Genomic DNA, 15,618 nt, shown 5'->3' with positions numbered 1-15,618 from the left:
AATAGTATATTCTCTGCAGGGCCATGGGCCTTTTTATTTTATTATATTATATTTTATACTTTTGTTTGATCAAGGCATGACGAGACAGGTTAATAACACTCATTTGTCCAACAATGGCGCAGTCCCCACTATTTCATGCCCAGCTTACCGTCGAAATAACGAGTAACATGCTATGCAAATGAAAAATGGGGAAAATGCTAAAGATGCTGACCATCTGAGCCTACACAATTTTTCACTTCCCTTCACAAGACAAGGTGCTTACAGAACAGTCGCAACAGGGGGGGAAGGAAAACGTCCAGTGTTTCAAGAAGATTTTTTTTTATTTTCTTTGACAGTTCATTTGTTCTTAATAACATGATTTCCAGCGGCTGCATTTTCGGGAAGGAATATATACTATACACTTGTGGACTATAGGCTATTGTTTATGATTACTCAAAGAAAGTCGCTTATGCGAATGTCTGGAAGGATAAAGAGCTAAAATATTGACCATTGCTACTCACAGGGGCATCGCTACTGATTACGACCAAAGCATTACATTGATCATGTAGTAGTCAACTTCAATCACTGTACTGTAAACAGTAACAAAAAATAACCTTCCCCTGACATTTTTCGTGGATCTGAAAATGCATCCACTTACTGATCCCTACAGGGGTCGTTGCTTTCCATGCGAAATGAGTGAGAAACATGTGGTTATGTGTCTGTGTCCGTTAGGAATGATGAACGTGTCAAGACTATCCATTTGTCTTTGCTTTGCTTTTCTTTTCTTTTCTTTTCTTTTTTTTTTTTTTTTTTTTTTTTGCGCACTTCTAATTCGAAAAGGAATCATCCTGAATGTCATCAATCATGATATTAATGATAATAATATACACATTATACACAGATTTGAATTCTTGGTGGTGAAGTGGTAAAAGTCCAGTGCATGTCAGATAGCCGATTCATTTTGATTGCTATACGTCGAACAATTCATTTTTGACCGCTGAAGTATAGATGAGAGCCCTGTTGTTTGAACCAATGCTTTGGCTTTAATAACGTCTTATTCCCAACCTTTCCAAGGAAAATACAGATAATGATGGGCTACGTGCACCAACAGATTTCATTAATTACATTTGACCAATTCTTTTTTCTTTAATCCTCTTCATTTTTCCTCTCATCATCTTTTTTTCTTTTCCTCTTGTAGCGTCTTCACGTTTTCAGTCTTACCTGTTTCACAACACGTTATTTCAATAATTTAATCGCAAACGTTGTTATTTTTTTTTTTTTTTTTTTTTTACACTGCCTTTATTTACCCCTGGCCTTGAGTCTCGTTCCGCATTTCCATTCTGTTCCTTTTGACCTCACAATACTCTCTTTTTCTTTCTTTTTTTTTTTTTAAAGAAGGAAAAAGACACCTTTTACGATCCTTTTAAGCCCTCTATCCTTTACACTCCTCTACAGTCTTTTACAGCCTTTTACAACACAGAAAGACATTTAAAAAAAGGTGAGACAAGCGATCTCAGGATGATTGGCATCTGTTCACATGGAGTCTCGATATTCCGATACAATCTGGCGGCTATATTATGTCTTGTCATAGGAGGCTATAAATGAAAGCTCCAAGACAAAAAAAAAAAAAAAAAAAAAAAAGCTGGTATCCTTCAGAATGCAACGTTCCTTTTCAATCTTTGTTTCTCAATAGAACATAACGTGTTTGTTAATGAAGATCTAATCTTGCTCTTCCCTCCACCCCGCCAACCCTCCCCACTCCCCTACCCAAAAAACATCAATAGAGAGAATGTGTGCATCCTTTTAGTTTCTTTTCTGTTGCCATACCCTTCAATTCTCACGCTTATTGCCACACTCCATCTTACACCCATTTTACTTTTGATTGTCCCCATATTGTCTTTAAAGCTTTAGAATGTACATCTCTTGGATCGATCTACTTTTAAAGTAGGCCAGATCAAACTAGACTTTAGTTGCTGTGGTCCTTATCTCCTGTAAGATGATCGCATTGGCACTGTCATATCTTTTTTTTTTTTTTTTTTTTTTTTTTTTTTCCTGTTTTCCCTTCCTTTCCTTCATACATATTTTGATTCATATATCAATACAAAAGTCTCGTCTTCACCTTTTTCGTGCCTTGCCGCTCTCTTCTTGCTGATGAAGCGTGTCTCCATTGCACAGCCTATTGGATCTTTTTTTTTTTTTTTTTTTTTTTTTTTATTCTTTTCTGGGGATATTTACGGCAGAATTAAAAAAAAAAAAAAAAAAAAAAAAAAAAAAAAAAACAATGTCATAGCCCATTAATTAGTGGCGATGACTTTTTTTCCTTTTTTTAAGCATGTATTGTACTGAGCAATAGCCCGGGAGGAGGGTATGATGATATTTATAAATGATTAGAACATCCTTTAACCCAGAGAGTTGGAATGGAAAGTAGTTCTTTCCAGTCGTCTATATTCTAATCGTTCACTCATTTTTTGAGTTGTGAGTGAGAAAAAGTAAAAGGTGGGAGAGAGAAGGTAAAGGTTTCGCTATTTTTATACGGGATAAATATTTTGTGCTGCTCAATGGTTGTATAAATACAACAAGGTTGATGCGATGCGTTGATACTTTTGATCGAGATCAGGGAGGATGGTCTTTTTTGTGTTCCTTTGTTTGTTGTACCTGTGTTTCCCATCTGACTTCCACACTCCTCATTTCATTCCTTGAGCGTCACTTTTGTTGTTTCTACGACAAAGAAAGAAAGAAAAAAAAATGGAGACAATTGGCAGTGGTGGCGATGTTGATGATGATGATGATGATGATGATAATGATGATAATGATGATGATGATGGATGTGGGAGGGATATGAGTATCTGGGATTTTTGTTGATATGGGGGTTGTGTATGGCTAGGTAGCTGGCTTCGAAAGAGCACGAAGACAAGACTTTAACATGCAGACAAACAGACGAATAGAAGGAGACCAAGGAAAAGGACTGGATCTTTCTTTGTCTTTTTCCTTTTCCTTTTCCTTTTCCTTGCTTCCTGTCCTCTTGCCTTCCTACCTTCCTGCCTTCCTTCCCTTTTTTTTTTTTTTCTTTTCTTTTCTTTTTCTTCCTTTCTTTCAGTTCATTCAATCCTCTGATTTCTTCATCCTTTCCTTCCACTTCCTTCCTCATATACCATACCGTAAATTCAGTGATGCAGTGTTATTGGCCACCGTTTTTTTTTTTTTTTTTTTTTTTTTCATGACATGAATACATATTTTTTTTTTCTAACCAACAACCGCTTTTTTTCTTTTTCTTTCCGTTTCTTTTCAATGTCAATAGATCGTCTCTTCAGTTACTTTAATTGCATTTCACTCTATCTATCATATTCATATTCCTGTCCTTAATCCTATTGCGCGAATTGTCCTTTTCTGGGATATTTAGCCGGTGACACCGAATCATTGCGCAATCATTGTCTGAAGAAAGAACTTTGTCTAGACCCTTTCATCTCTTTCAGGGGAACAACAAAAAAAAAAAAGCATTTCAGTTTCAGTTCAGTTCAGTTCAGTTCAGTTCATTCATCTACAAGTTCATCAAGTCCTATTCGAACAAGACAAGAGCAGTCTCGGTTTATTTTTTTTTACTTTTTATTAACATCAACCCAGTAACTCCAACACAACTCAAAAAGAAAAAGGAAAAAAAAAAAAAAAGTCGTCTAAAAAAAAAAAAAAAAAGAGAGCCATGCAAGGAAAAGAGCGTCCCATACCACTTCAACTTGGGAATACACCCGCAAAGAAAGTAGACACGTCGTATACATGGCTGACCATGTATTTCCTACTCAATCTCTCACTCACCATCTATAACAAGGCGATCCTCAGCACATTCCACTTCAGTTTTCCATGGACATTAACGGGGATCCATACACTATGCTCAGGCATCGGAGCGTTGATCATGGCTCGTCTAGGATATTTTACACCTGCACAACTCGGAGAGCGTGAAAACATGGTCATGCTCATGTTTTCATTCTTATACACCCTCAATATCGCCATCAGCAACGTCTCTTTGTAAGTGATAAAAAAAAAAAAAAAAAAAAAAAAAACCCCTCCCCTCTGTTCGGATCATTTATTCTTTCTTTTGCTGTGGAAGTTTTGACAAGGCAAGCAGGGACTGAATGAAGAACAGGGAAAGCAGGAGTGGATGAAGATAAGGTATTCAGGATATGCTCAACACCAAAGCCCAACTACACACACACTTATACAAAAAAAAGGGAAAAGGAAAGGCCGGACCCCAGCTGTGAATAAAACAAAACAAAAAAAATAGGAAGTACCCGCATTTTGGGACTTTTACTGGATCCTTTTTTTTTTTATTTTTGGATACATTCAAGTTTACAAAACATTCTTTGTTCTTGATCAAAAAAGGGAATCAATGCATTTCCCAAAGCCCTGTATTTTTTTTTTTTTTTTTTTTTTTTTTTTTCACCATGGAAAAATCCAGTATGTTGTCCGGAGCAATCTTAGGACCGGATTTCTTTCTTCCATCTTTGTTTTTACTACCTTCCTCGTTTCTAATCTCATATTAGGAAAAGAAAAGAAAAGAAAAGAAAGAGTTATTAATCAAGTATTATTATTATTTTTTTTTATTTTTTTTTTTCCAACTGCTATTGCAATATCAGGAACGAGGTGTCAGTTGCGTTTCATCAAGTTGTACGTGCGATGACGCCAGTCTTTACGATCGCCATCTCAGTAGCATTCCTTTCAAAACGGTATAGTGGCATGACATATCTTTCACTACTACCTCTACTCTTGGGGGTTTATATGGCGACTGTGGGCGATTATTCTTTTACGGCAATGGGCTTCTTCTTAACCGTCTTGGGAACTGTATTGGCGGCGACCAAGACTGTGGTGACGAACCGGGTCCAGGTTGGGAGACTACAGCTTCACCCATTGGATCTGTTGTTGAGGATGAGCCCCCTGGCATTTGTGCAGACTGTCATCTTTTCATGGATGAAGGGCGAACTGGATGAGGTGGTGTCGTTCTGTCAGACGCAGATGAGTTATAAGCTGATCTTGGCATTGTTGGTAAACGGGATCATTGCTTTCTTCCTTAACTATGTTTCATTCACGGCCAACAAGAAGACCAGTGCCTTGACTATGACTGTTGCAGGTATGAAAAAGAAAAAAGAAAAAAAAAAGATGCAATACCACACACATAACACATTGTTATTTTATTTTATTTTACTTTATTTTAATGGCTAATATTAATATACTTTTATCCTTTACCATGATTAACCTCTGCTTAGCCAATGTCAAACAAGTGCTGTCAATTGTAGTCGCAGTCACAGTATTCAATACGACGATTGGACTCCTGAATGGTCTGGGCATTATCATGACCTTAGTAGGAGGTGCGTGCTATAGCTATGTGGATCTGAAAGAGAAGAATCAGCGAGCAAGGCCTTTGACTCCAGCATTCCCCCTCCCCTCACCTACAACAACTGCCACAGAATCTGAAAAGGAAGAGTTGCTCAATGTCAGGGTAGTAAGCTAAAAAAAAAAAAAAAAAAAGAAAGAAAGAAAAAATCGTCAACTCTCTCTCACTCATTTGATATAATAATAATAATAATAAAAAAAAAAAAGGAAAAAGGAATAATACATATTTATATAAATTTTTATGCTTATTTTATTTTTGATGGTACCATACTGTTTTGTCTCCTCTTCAAAGGGGAGCCGTTTCTTTTTTCTTTTTCTTTTTCTTTTTTTCTTTTTCTTTTTCTTTTTTTCTTTTTTCTTTTTTTTTTTTTTTTGGACAGGTCATCGGTAGTGTGCTGTAAGAGGTTTTCCAGAATATTTTCGTTAGTTTTGTTTTTATTATTATTATTATTTTGCCCTCCTTAGCCTTAGTATTTAAGTGTCAAGTTGACGCTACCATCCAACTGATTAAAGTCATACTCAACCACCATGTCCAGCTCATCGGTCATCTGTGCAACCATCGAGTCGTCCACCCGAACCAGCAACTCCTTCTTGGTCGTCTTGCGGTACACACCCGAGATCGTCGACGATTGAATCTCTAGCTTCTCCGATAGCTTTTGAGTCAACTCTGCCAATGTCAATCGCTCTAGATACACGGCTCTGTATACAGATTCGCCTCCGATTTTGATGTAAAGACACAATGCCGGCTGCTTCTTCTTGCGCATCTGAGGGACATAGGTCGGATCTCGGTCCAGTAACTGATCCGATGTCAGGCCGTCATTGCCAGCACCGCCGCCAGCGCCGCCTCCGTATTGATTCCAACGATCCATCGGTAACATGTTCGAAATATTATGTACGCCGCCACCAGTATCATTGGGTCGACGTCGCTTTCTAGAGGCTGGGACCAAGGCATTTGAATCACCAGATGAAGACAACCCACCAGACTCGTCGCTTGGAGTCAGTAATCCACTCACAGAATCTGACCCTGCGCTCACCCCATTGTTGTTAAAGATGAGATTAGCACCAGTAGTACTAATACCATTACTACTACTATTACTACCTCCTACCCCCCCATACGTACCTCCTGCTGAGGAAGATGGATTGTGCTGGCTGCCGTCCTCAGAGTCCAAGGTCTCGTGGGCTAAAGTCTCAGACAGGTCCAAGGTCTCATCCTCGCCAGTGTCCTCCTGATGATCCAGGCATTCCCAAAAGACTGATACGCTCTGTACAGGTGCCAAGACTTGAGACAATGGATTGGTATCTGCATTCTTGCCTCGCATCTTATCCCACATCTTTTCCAAGTGCTTATGGTCATCCTTATTCTTTCTTTCCGCTCCCTAAATTTAAACAGTTAAAGAAAATGAAAGGTAAAAAGTAGGAAAAGAGAAGGAAAAAAAAAAAAAATTGTTGAAAAAAAAAAAAAAAAAAAACAAATTTAAAGTTGATGGAACAAATAATGATGAATACATGCTTACCTTGTCTCTGAAAAGCTTAATCTTGGCATATGAACGTTCAATCTGGTGTTCTTGATCTCCCTGGCTACTGTTGTTATTATTGACACTTCCTCCTGGAAGTACTGTATCCATATGAACTCGAAGAGGAATACCCTTGACACCCTTGATGCGCGAAAAGTCCGTTGAGAGGCAATTGAATCGAACCATCAATTTGGCTCCTGCCTTTCCATTCCATTTGAAAGAGATCCTATCAAACGTCTTGGACTGAACTTCCATCATCCCCGTCGACGATGCCTTTTCTAAATATAAAGAAAGAAAAGAAGAGAAATAGAAAAAACAAAAAAAAAAAACAAAAAAAAAAAAAAAAAGAAAGAAAAAAGAAAAACAGTGTTAAAAAGTAGCGCGGAAAAAAGCTTTTTTTTTTTTTTTTTTTTTTGTTTTTTCCTCCTAATCTTATTAACCCTTCAAGCTCAACTTTCTAATATTTTTATATTTATAATTAATGCAAGTTGTTATCATAACATACCGATATCCAATGCTCGCGCTGTCTTTGGATTTTGTTGTTGGCTCAACCAGAAGCTCCAGTATCGAGCCGCCAGTTTCCGATGTGGCTCCTCATGAAACGTAACTTTGATTACGCTATTGATTTCGCCATCATACTCCTCTGTGTCCTGCAGCGTGATGGTATAAAATTGACCTATTAAGATGAATGAAATAAGAAAGGAAAAAAAAAAAAAAAAAAAAAAAAAAAAAGGTTCATGTCGGAAAGATATGCATTTTTTTTTTTTCATGAATACAACAACGTATATCATTTTTGACGATTTATGAATTATGTGAATGTAATGATAAAAATAAAACGTGTGAAGATGCCTCGGGTCGTTTTTTTTTTTTTTTTTTTTTTTTTTTTCCTACTGTACCCTTGTTGAGATAGGTAACGGGAGTATCGCCTTGGTGTTGCATTGCCGCAGTTTGCGCATCCAATGTCACCTTGAATCGTAAACTAGTAAAAAAGACACAGCACAGGGCAAGTGCGTGAGTACGGTTTTACTTGATTCGTCTCTGAATTCTGATATCACATTTTCATTTATCCGCACACACACATGCACACAAAACCTGAAAAGCCCAAATGCATTTGTATATTCTGTTTTTCCCACTCATTTAAAGCTCCTTTTTGAATCAGGGAATGGTATAACAGAATGTGTTTGTTTGGGCATATAAAAGACTGACAATGTTTTTTTTTTTTTTTTATTTTACCTTGACTCGCTCTCTGATCTTGGCGATGATGATCCTTCGATAGAACCAGAAGCAGCCGATGTTGTGGTAGAGGCCTGCTCGCTTTGGTCCTGTTGACTTTGCCCAGTAGAGGAACCCGCGGACAGGGCAGCTTCTCCACCACTATTGTAGTCACGCTGAATCAGATATTCATCTGATGTCAATGAAACTGATGGAGAAGGCAAAATTCCCCTACCCTGCAGTTGCTGATGATACTGTTGTTGTTGTGGATGATGCTGTTGCTGATAGTTATTCATTCCAGGATGCCGCTGCTGCTGTTGTTGTTGCGGTTGCTGCTGTTGCTGTTGTAGATGTGGTTGATACTGCTGATACTGCGGCTGATATGGCTGCTGGTATTGCGGTTGTTGCGGTTGTTGCTGCTGCTGTTGCTGCTGATTTTTATTTCCTTGAGAGTTCATGGAGTAATAATCTTCAGGCCGCTGTTGTTGCTGTTGCATTGGCTGTTGCTGGGAGTATGGGCCACCTGTGTTCCGGTTAAAGCCCTGTTGTGGTGGTGGCTGTTGCTGTTGTTGCTGCTGCGGTTGCGGTTGCTGTGAAGGAGGTGGTCGAGAATGATGGGAATATTTATCACCCTGGTAGTAATATTGCTGAGGTGGCTGACCTAAGTTGTTCTGATTCAGATTCTGATTTGGATTACCAAAAGGTTGTAAAGGATGATCTTGATGTTGCTGCCGACCAAAGTTGTTATTACTAATGCTGTTACTGTTGTTATTATCCTGCTGCTGAGGATAGTTATTGGATTGTGAGGGGTCCAAAGACGCCGACATGTTCAGGATGGGTGGAAATTGTCGTGTTTCAATGCTTTTGTCCTTTTCTTTTTAAAAATGTTTTTTTTTTTTTTTTTTCCTCTCTTTTTTCCTTGCCCAAGGAATGGGTTCAGTGAATAAATAGATGGCACAATAGACGATTGGATAGATGAAAATGAAATGAAAAGGGGAATGTTCGATTCAGGTGTAAGGGTAGAATTGCTTGCGAAATCAAAAAATCAAATCAAATCAAATCAAATCAAAAGACTTTGACACCATTCCATGTAGACGGCGTCACAGAGCAATGTAAAGGAACAACAAGGTAATGATCTCAAGATCGGGAATAGAGGCAATGCGGAGGAAGAGGAAAAAGAATAAAGAAAAAAAAAGAAGAAAAAAAAAAATGCGAAAGGAAAAAAAAAAAAAAAAAGGGATGGAGTGAGATATTTTCTTTCTTTCTTTCTTTCTTTCTTTTTTTGTTTTTGTGTGTTTAGATGAGAGAATGGATGTTTTGATGAGAATAGATTCAAGATGTTTAAAAAAAAAAAAAAAAAAAAAAAAGAGAGAGAGAGAGAGAGAGAGAGAGAGAGAGACTTCAAGAGAGAAAGAAGGAGACAAAACAATGCAACAAACAGGTTGTCAGCAACCGCTTTGTTTGAAAGAAAAGGGATGTGACAGAGGAGCTCTTCTCTTGTTGAAAACCAATTCAAAAGAACAAATTAATGTAAACTCATGTATTACCTGTCTTGTTACTCCAATGATTCTTGTCTTGTATTTGTTGGACTCTTTACTAACCCATCTTGGTCATTGGTTGAGGAAGAGGGCCAGCCAGCAAAGAAAAAGGAAATAAAATAAAAAAAAATAATAAAGCAATAGCAAGAATGTTGTTTGCGCGCCTCTCTTTCGCTTAGTCGCATCTGACCCTAATCAAGACTAACATAGTCTATTCGGCTTGGTGCCAATATCACGGACCTGATCTAACCCATGTTGGCTTTATCAAAGTCACTTCTTGTACTAAATGGACTAAGAAGTAAAAATGACACTAAATTGCAAATGACCCTGTGACAGGACAAGGGGCACTGCCCTCGTGCAATGAAATGAACCTCTTCTGTGACCTCTTTGTTTCTGCAGATTTTTAATCGTCTTTTTACAACCTGCTCAAAAGATTCGATTCTCTAAACCTGAAAGGAAAAGTCAAAGTGCTCCCAAAAACAGGAGGCAAAGCGGATCATTATCCCATGAATTATTGAATACAAAAGCATTTTCCTTTGAATGTTTATGTCATAACCTCCACGTTTTTTTTTTTCAACAGGAAATGTTTTCAATAATAAAAATCGAATTGCTTTTGCATGTGCAACACAGAAGCCAGTGTCACAGTTCCTGCAAAATGCTATTCAAAAATACAGAAAGGTTTGTCATAAGAGAGCATGTCTGCTCAAAAAAAAAAAAATAAAAAAGTCATTCTCTTTTTTTTTTTTTTTTTTTTTTTCTCTCTCATCCCTTAAGCAGGCTTGCTCATGCAACTCATTCATTTGCTTACTTCATTCCTTTGACAACAAGCCTTGATTTTTTAAAGTCTCCTGCCAATCTTACTAGTCTGGTGCAACAACGAAATCACACGCCAGTCAACAAACACACCCTCTGCCAATTTTTTCCCATCTAAAAAGGACCCGGTTCTTGACAACCAAAGCTTATCTAGACTAATACAAATATACACATTGATCTCCTACCTATGGCCGCATTACCCACTATCATCATCAACGGGCACACTGCCCTTCATTCACAAGCAATCGATCGTGACCACGTTGCGGGCCGCAACCACACTGATCAACCACATCAAAGCCATGTTTCATCCACATCTACGCCAAAGCAGTTAAGAGTAGCGGTCGTTGGATCAGGTCTCGCTGGATTGACTATCGCCCATCTCCTATCCTCATTGCACACTGAGAACGGACATGGCAATACGGCTATTGACGTTCATGTGTTTGAAGAAGCACACAAATTTGGTAAGAAAAAAAAAAAACTCAATGAGTTTCACTCATGAAACGAGAGTCCAGAGAAAAAAGAAATTTCAATGCCAGGTTGGATGCCCAGTATTCTTACCAGCATAAAATCATGCGGACATGTACTTATTTTTAATCCTGTCATGCGCACACACGCGTGATCGTCAAAGGTGGCTCTTCTTTTGCTTACACTTTTTTTTTTTTTGTCATCATTGGGAAGAGCATTCTGGTTTCAACTTTATTGGCGAATCGACAAACACATGTCTTCCTTTCCTTTCCTTTTTTTTTTTTTTTTTTTTTTTTTTTTTTTTTTGTTTCCTCCAATTCTTGATTGCATGAATTTCTAATCCCGATCCGGTCACCATTCCGTCATACATAATGTGAACCTACTAATACTATGATTTACCATGTTCATTGATCTACATAGGTATGGATGCTGCTTCTCTATCCGTACCATGTCCATGTCAAGAGTGTGTCCAAGCCTCGGGGACAGAGACCCACAAGAGCCCCAATCAAAAACATGCCGAAGGTCGTATGGATGTGCCTATGAGGAGTTTTTTTCCAGGTACACAAAACAATAGACAATCGCGTCTATCTTCAGCTTTGCATCATCCATGTCTGTGCGTATAACTGCTGTAACCACCACGTCGTCTTTGTTAACATTTTACGCTCTGACTCTTTTACTCTTTGTCGTTTATCAGAGTACTACCCTAATCTAGTACGTCTTTATCGATCCATCGGTGTCAAATTTCAAGATGCAGACAATACCTTGTCCTGCTTTGATATCAAGTTCGACTCAAGACGAGCGACTTGTGAAATTTCTGATACCTATAGTAATAATTACGATAAAGAGAAAATCAAAGCCGTTCAAGTTCAGGAACCTTATCTGTCCTCCAGATCGTACAAGATCGGTTCACAAACCATCACTCTCCCGGATTTGCCGCGGTTCTCCTTACTCAATCCATTTCCTTTTGGACGACGCATCGCGGGATATGTACGTATCGCATATGACTATCTTCGTATGTTGATGATTTCCAAAGAGTTTCTGGCTAAAGGTCGGATGATGGATATCGGCAAACATCCGATTGAATGGGGCAATGGTCGATTGATCACATTGCGCGAGTTTTTAGAGGCAGGGGGATATAGTCAAGAGTTCTGTGAGTTCTTTGTTCCCTTGTTTGCTTCAGTTTGCACGTGTAGCTTTGAGCGAATGATGGAATATCCAGCTTGTGCGGTCCTTGAATATGTAGCGAGATGTATGCCTTTCGGTCGGATGCAGTTTGTTTCTTCTGGAGTCCAGGATGTGGCCGAAAGGTTGGCGAAGAACATTGGTACAATCCATTTCAACACCAGGATCGAACGTGTTGTCAAAGGCAACAGAACATCTACCTCAGGCCTCGAAACGCAGGGTCCGGCAAATGGACCTGTTATCCTGGTCGATTCTCGTGGCATTGCAAGATCGTTTGACCATGTCGTGTTTGCCACACAAGCCAATCAAGCTGCGTTCGCATTAGCTGGTCAGTCACCTACAAGGCATCCTCGGTCTGAATGCGATCAACCATTTGGCCCTGATCCTCCTATCTATGACCCTGCAGTCTTGGAGTCGATCGAACCAACCTCTCCATTCTTTCATCAAATCAAAATACTTGCCAAATTTCCCTATGAGCGGACTCGAGTCGTGTGTCATACAGACAAGTCCTTCTTGCCCAAGAATCAAGCACATTGGCGGTTGTTGAATATTGCTAAATCATCCAAAGCCGACGTCTTGGCGTCCCCGTTGAACAAAATCACCAGAGATCTCGAGCTGGAGATGGAGATGCGCTCCAAGAAAGCCAAGGAGCCCCGAGCAACCATCTTTTCATTAAAACCATCGGCGCTGGTTAACCATAATCACCTAAATTGCAACAATCAGCTCAATAGCAATAGCAGGGTTAGGCCCACGGCAAGTCGTAGGAATAGCTCTTCAAAGGTGCGCACCCATTTTACCCCTTTACCATCTGCAACCAACATCGGATCGGCAATAGTTGCATCCACTACCACTACTGCTACGGCTGCTTCGTCCACAGCATCGCTTAGTCACAACTCTGCGATGGCGACACACATTATGAATAGCACTACTAATCCAGCAATGCAACGAGGATGGGCAACCAAGTTTCTTCAGACAACCAATCCTATTTTCCTCCCTCGACCCGAGACAGTCTTGTCATCGACTTGGTTCGAGCGTGCTGTTGTTAACCCGGTCTCAACTAAGGCTGTTGATGAGCTTCAACGTATGATGGACCAACAAACAGCGCATTGGGTTGATCAAAACCATTCACACATTAAAATCATGGCAGCTAAAAGGAAAGGAGAGAAGGAGCAGGATTGTTTGGATTACGTTGGTATTGGCTCGCTAGATACACCGGAGGTCCCTGTTTCAGATCGCATCTGGTTTGTAGGAAGCTATGCATACCCAGGTATTCCCCTGTTGGAAGGATGTGTGGTCAGTGCACTGCAAGTCTGCGATCGGATTAGGGCCATAGAAGCATCCCGAGGTCATCCAATAGCTCCTTCTGTCTCTGTTCCAACCGAGACTTCATTTCTAAAACGCGCTGAAGCTCTTCGAGGACTACAAAAACGAGATGAGCGAGTTAGTGGTGAAGACAAGAAGACAAAAGCTTCTAGTGCAACAGTCAATTACTTCCAGACTGCATGGAAAGATGCACAGCTTTTGGATGACGATCAGAGTGAAATCCAAAAGGACACCAGTGAGACTTACTCGAAGCGAACATTTTCAGTAGCAATAGCATCAAATTTCTATGTGCAAGTCGCTTGGATGCTACTAATGTATGCAGCAGCTGTTATGAAGTGGTGCTTTGTGCTCATTGTTGAGAGCTTTGGAGGCGATGGAAGTCGCTGGGCTTTGGCATAGAAAATTAGAATATTTTATACCCTTAATAAAGTCTACAAAAAAAAAAAAAAAAAAAAAAAGCCTGTTCCAGTAAAACGGTGCGGTTTGTGTTTGTCATATGTCTTGTACACATATGAAGATCAAATGTTCTCCGCTTGTTTCTGGAGGATTTAAAAAAATCACCCCACCTTTCCTTGCTTGTTTAGCCCTATAATATTTGTGATGATGATGACGATTATGATGGTGATGATGAGGGTGGTATCTCCTTGCTTACTATATACATACAAGTGTTCTCTATTCGCCACGGGCTTGGTTGGAATATTAATACAATTTTTTCTTAGGGTTAACCAATAAGGTTTTCATCTTTTTTTACTTCCCCCTGCCGAACTTTCATCTCTGTCGCTCTCCCACTCTTCACTCTTTCTTTTTTTTTTTTTTTTTTTTTTTTTTTCTTTCTTTCTTTTTATCCCCCTTTTTTACTCTCCCTTCCTTTCTCTTCATCCGTTGGAATACGCAAAGAAAAGCATATCATCGTTCCAAGAATGGTTGTCCTGGACAACATCTCGCTAGCATCTGCTGGATCAACCCCTACTTCGCCTAGGTCCAAGTATCAGACAATGTATTCTCTAGAGAATAGCAACTATAGTAACACCGAGGATGAGGATGAGGATGAGGACAATACTCGAGCCTTGCGCACAGATCAACAGCCTCTCCTCTCCAATACAATTACGTCTACTGCTAAGGAAAGAAGGACTCTTGGTAGGAAAAGTGTCACCAACGATCATCGTCAGCGGCAGCAGCAGCAGCAGCGGAATTTTGTCGTTAGACAAATCGTTCGTGTACTAGGCTGGGTGTGGCATGTGATCAGCATCATTTATAACCGTATCTCAGCTTGGTTGTTCCCTAATGAGCCTGAGCCACTGGATCTGCAATCGAGCTTGTTTTTTATCGCCCAAGTGCCATTCTTGTTGATTGTGGCCATGACATGGCTTCCTTCATTTGTATTCTGGTTACTGGGGATCCGCACTAGCCAGGCGGGTGACAAGGGCAAAGGACGAGGCATGCGCAAGTACGATGAATGGAAAATAAGAGCAAAAATCACAAAAAGATTTTATTGTATTGATCAATCACAAGAGGGATAATTTAGCTCACAACTCTTTATTTGTCTCTCTCTCTCTCTCTCTCTCTCAGAACTTGGTCTGTCCGATTGGCGCTGGCGCTTTCATTTCTTAAGGTTTACCTTCAGCATGCAGAGCATTTGACAATTGAAGCTTGTCAAGCACGATCTAGGTCGATTCCATTTATGACAGCTCCAGCAGGTATTCGGGTCAATAAGGTGAAGATACCAGCATTCCCTTATCGCTCTAGAGCAGAGTCCATCGTCTACAACTGTCTATCAGAGGAGGAACGAGCGTTAGTGCCAGAATTCAACAAAAGGAAATTGAAAAAAGGAAAGAATTCTAATCACATTCAGGGGCAGCAGGATGAAAATTCACTTTCCGTTGAGATTCAGAGAGGATATGATACGGCATTGACGAGTGTGTGCTCCATAGATGATGGGGATCAAGATAATAATGATATGGGGCAGGAAGCCAGAAATAGAAACAGGTTCTACTCTAGCCATCACCATCAACCAGAGGATCAATTTGCAGAAGGCCTTGATGCTGAGTGGTTGGAATACATCGGGCCAGATGAAACACACATCGACGACAGTAGCGGTGGCAGTGATAACGTTGCAGCGGTACTTTATTTTCATGGAGGTGGATACTACACTGGATCAAAGGAGGAGCACCGTGTATTGATTGGCCCGCTCGTCAAACGACTGGGCAAAA

At 39.8% G+C, this 15,618-nt stretch overlaps 4 protein-coding genes across 4 annotated transcripts; 3 read left to right on the top strand and 1 right to left on the bottom strand.

The window, feature by feature from the left end:
• The first annotated feature begins 2,284 nt into the window (after positions 1–2,284).
• Positions 2,285–3,022, top strand: BCR41DRAFT_346983 (hypothetical protein). The gene has a single exon (XM_022022998.1). The coding sequence runs from the start codon at positions 2,564–2,566 to the stop codon at positions 2,819–2,821; it is 258 nt and encodes an 85-aa protein (XP_021884602.1). The 5' UTR covers positions 2,285–2,563; the 3' UTR covers positions 2,822–3,022.
• Positions 3,023–3,652: 630 nt separating this feature from the next.
• Positions 3,653–5,479, top strand: BCR41DRAFT_332215 (triose-phosphate transporter family-domain-containing protein; the record flags this gene model as incomplete). The annotated part of the gene is made up of 3 exons (XM_022021843.1): positions 3,653–3,999; positions 4,608–5,098; positions 5,235–5,479. Exons 1-3 carry the CDS (start codon positions 3,677–3,679, stop codon positions 5,477–5,479), a joined length of 1,059 nt encoding a protein of 352 aa, XP_021884601.1. The 5' UTR covers positions 3,653–3,676.
• A 349-nt stretch (positions 5,480–5,828) lies between these two features.
• On the bottom strand, positions 5,829–7,814 carry BCR41DRAFT_367863 (CP2 transcription factor-domain-containing protein; the record flags this gene model as incomplete). The annotated part of the gene is made up of 4 exons (XM_022026344.1): positions 5,829–6,737; positions 6,876–7,153; positions 7,381–7,551; positions 7,772–7,814. The coding sequence occupies 4 exons, from the start codon at positions 7,812–7,814 to the stop codon at positions 5,829–5,831; spliced, it is 1,401 nt and encodes a 466-aa protein (XP_021884600.1).
• A 2,574-nt stretch (positions 7,815–10,388) lies between these two features.
• BCR41DRAFT_346979 (hypothetical protein) lies at positions 10,389–13,838 on the top strand. Its single transcript, XM_022022997.1, has 3 exons — positions 10,389–10,899; positions 11,324–11,461; positions 11,598–13,838. Exons 1-3 carry the CDS (start codon positions 10,626–10,628, stop codon positions 13,805–13,807), a joined length of 2,622 nt encoding a protein of 873 aa, XP_021884599.1. The 5' UTR covers positions 10,389–10,625; the 3' UTR covers positions 13,808–13,838.
• The last annotated feature ends 1,780 nt before the right edge of the window (positions 13,839–15,618 follow it).

Source organism: Lobosporangium transversale, assembly GCF_002105155.1.
Source record: "Lobosporangium transversale strain NRRL 3116 chromosome Unknown BCR41scaffold_5, whole genome shotgun sequence".
Lineage (NCBI taxonomy): Eukaryota > Fungi > Mortierellomycota > Mortierellomycetes > Mortierellales > Mortierellaceae > Lobosporangium > Lobosporangium transversale.
Note: the sequence above shows the minus strand (reverse complement) of the source record. Positions and strands in the feature narration are given on the sequence as shown.

Excerpts from the sequence above, each read along its gene's own strand:
- BCR41DRAFT_346983 (XM_022022998.1), top strand. The coding sequence starts at position 2,564 with ATGCGATGCGTTGATACTTTTGATCGAGATCAGGGAGGATGGTCTTTT.
- BCR41DRAFT_346979 (XM_022022997.1), top strand. The coding sequence starts at position 10,626 with ATGGCCGCATTACCCACTATCATCATCAACGGGCACACTGCCCTTCAT. Across the intron at positions 10,900-11,323 it reads TGAAGAAGCACACAAATTTG|GTATGGATGCTGCTTCTCTA; the intron begins GTAAGAAAAAAA and ends TGATCTACATAG. Across the intron at positions 11,462-11,597 it reads TATGAGGAGTTTTTTTCCAG|AGTACTACCCTAATCTAGTA; the intron begins GTACACAAAACA and ends GTCGTTTATCAG.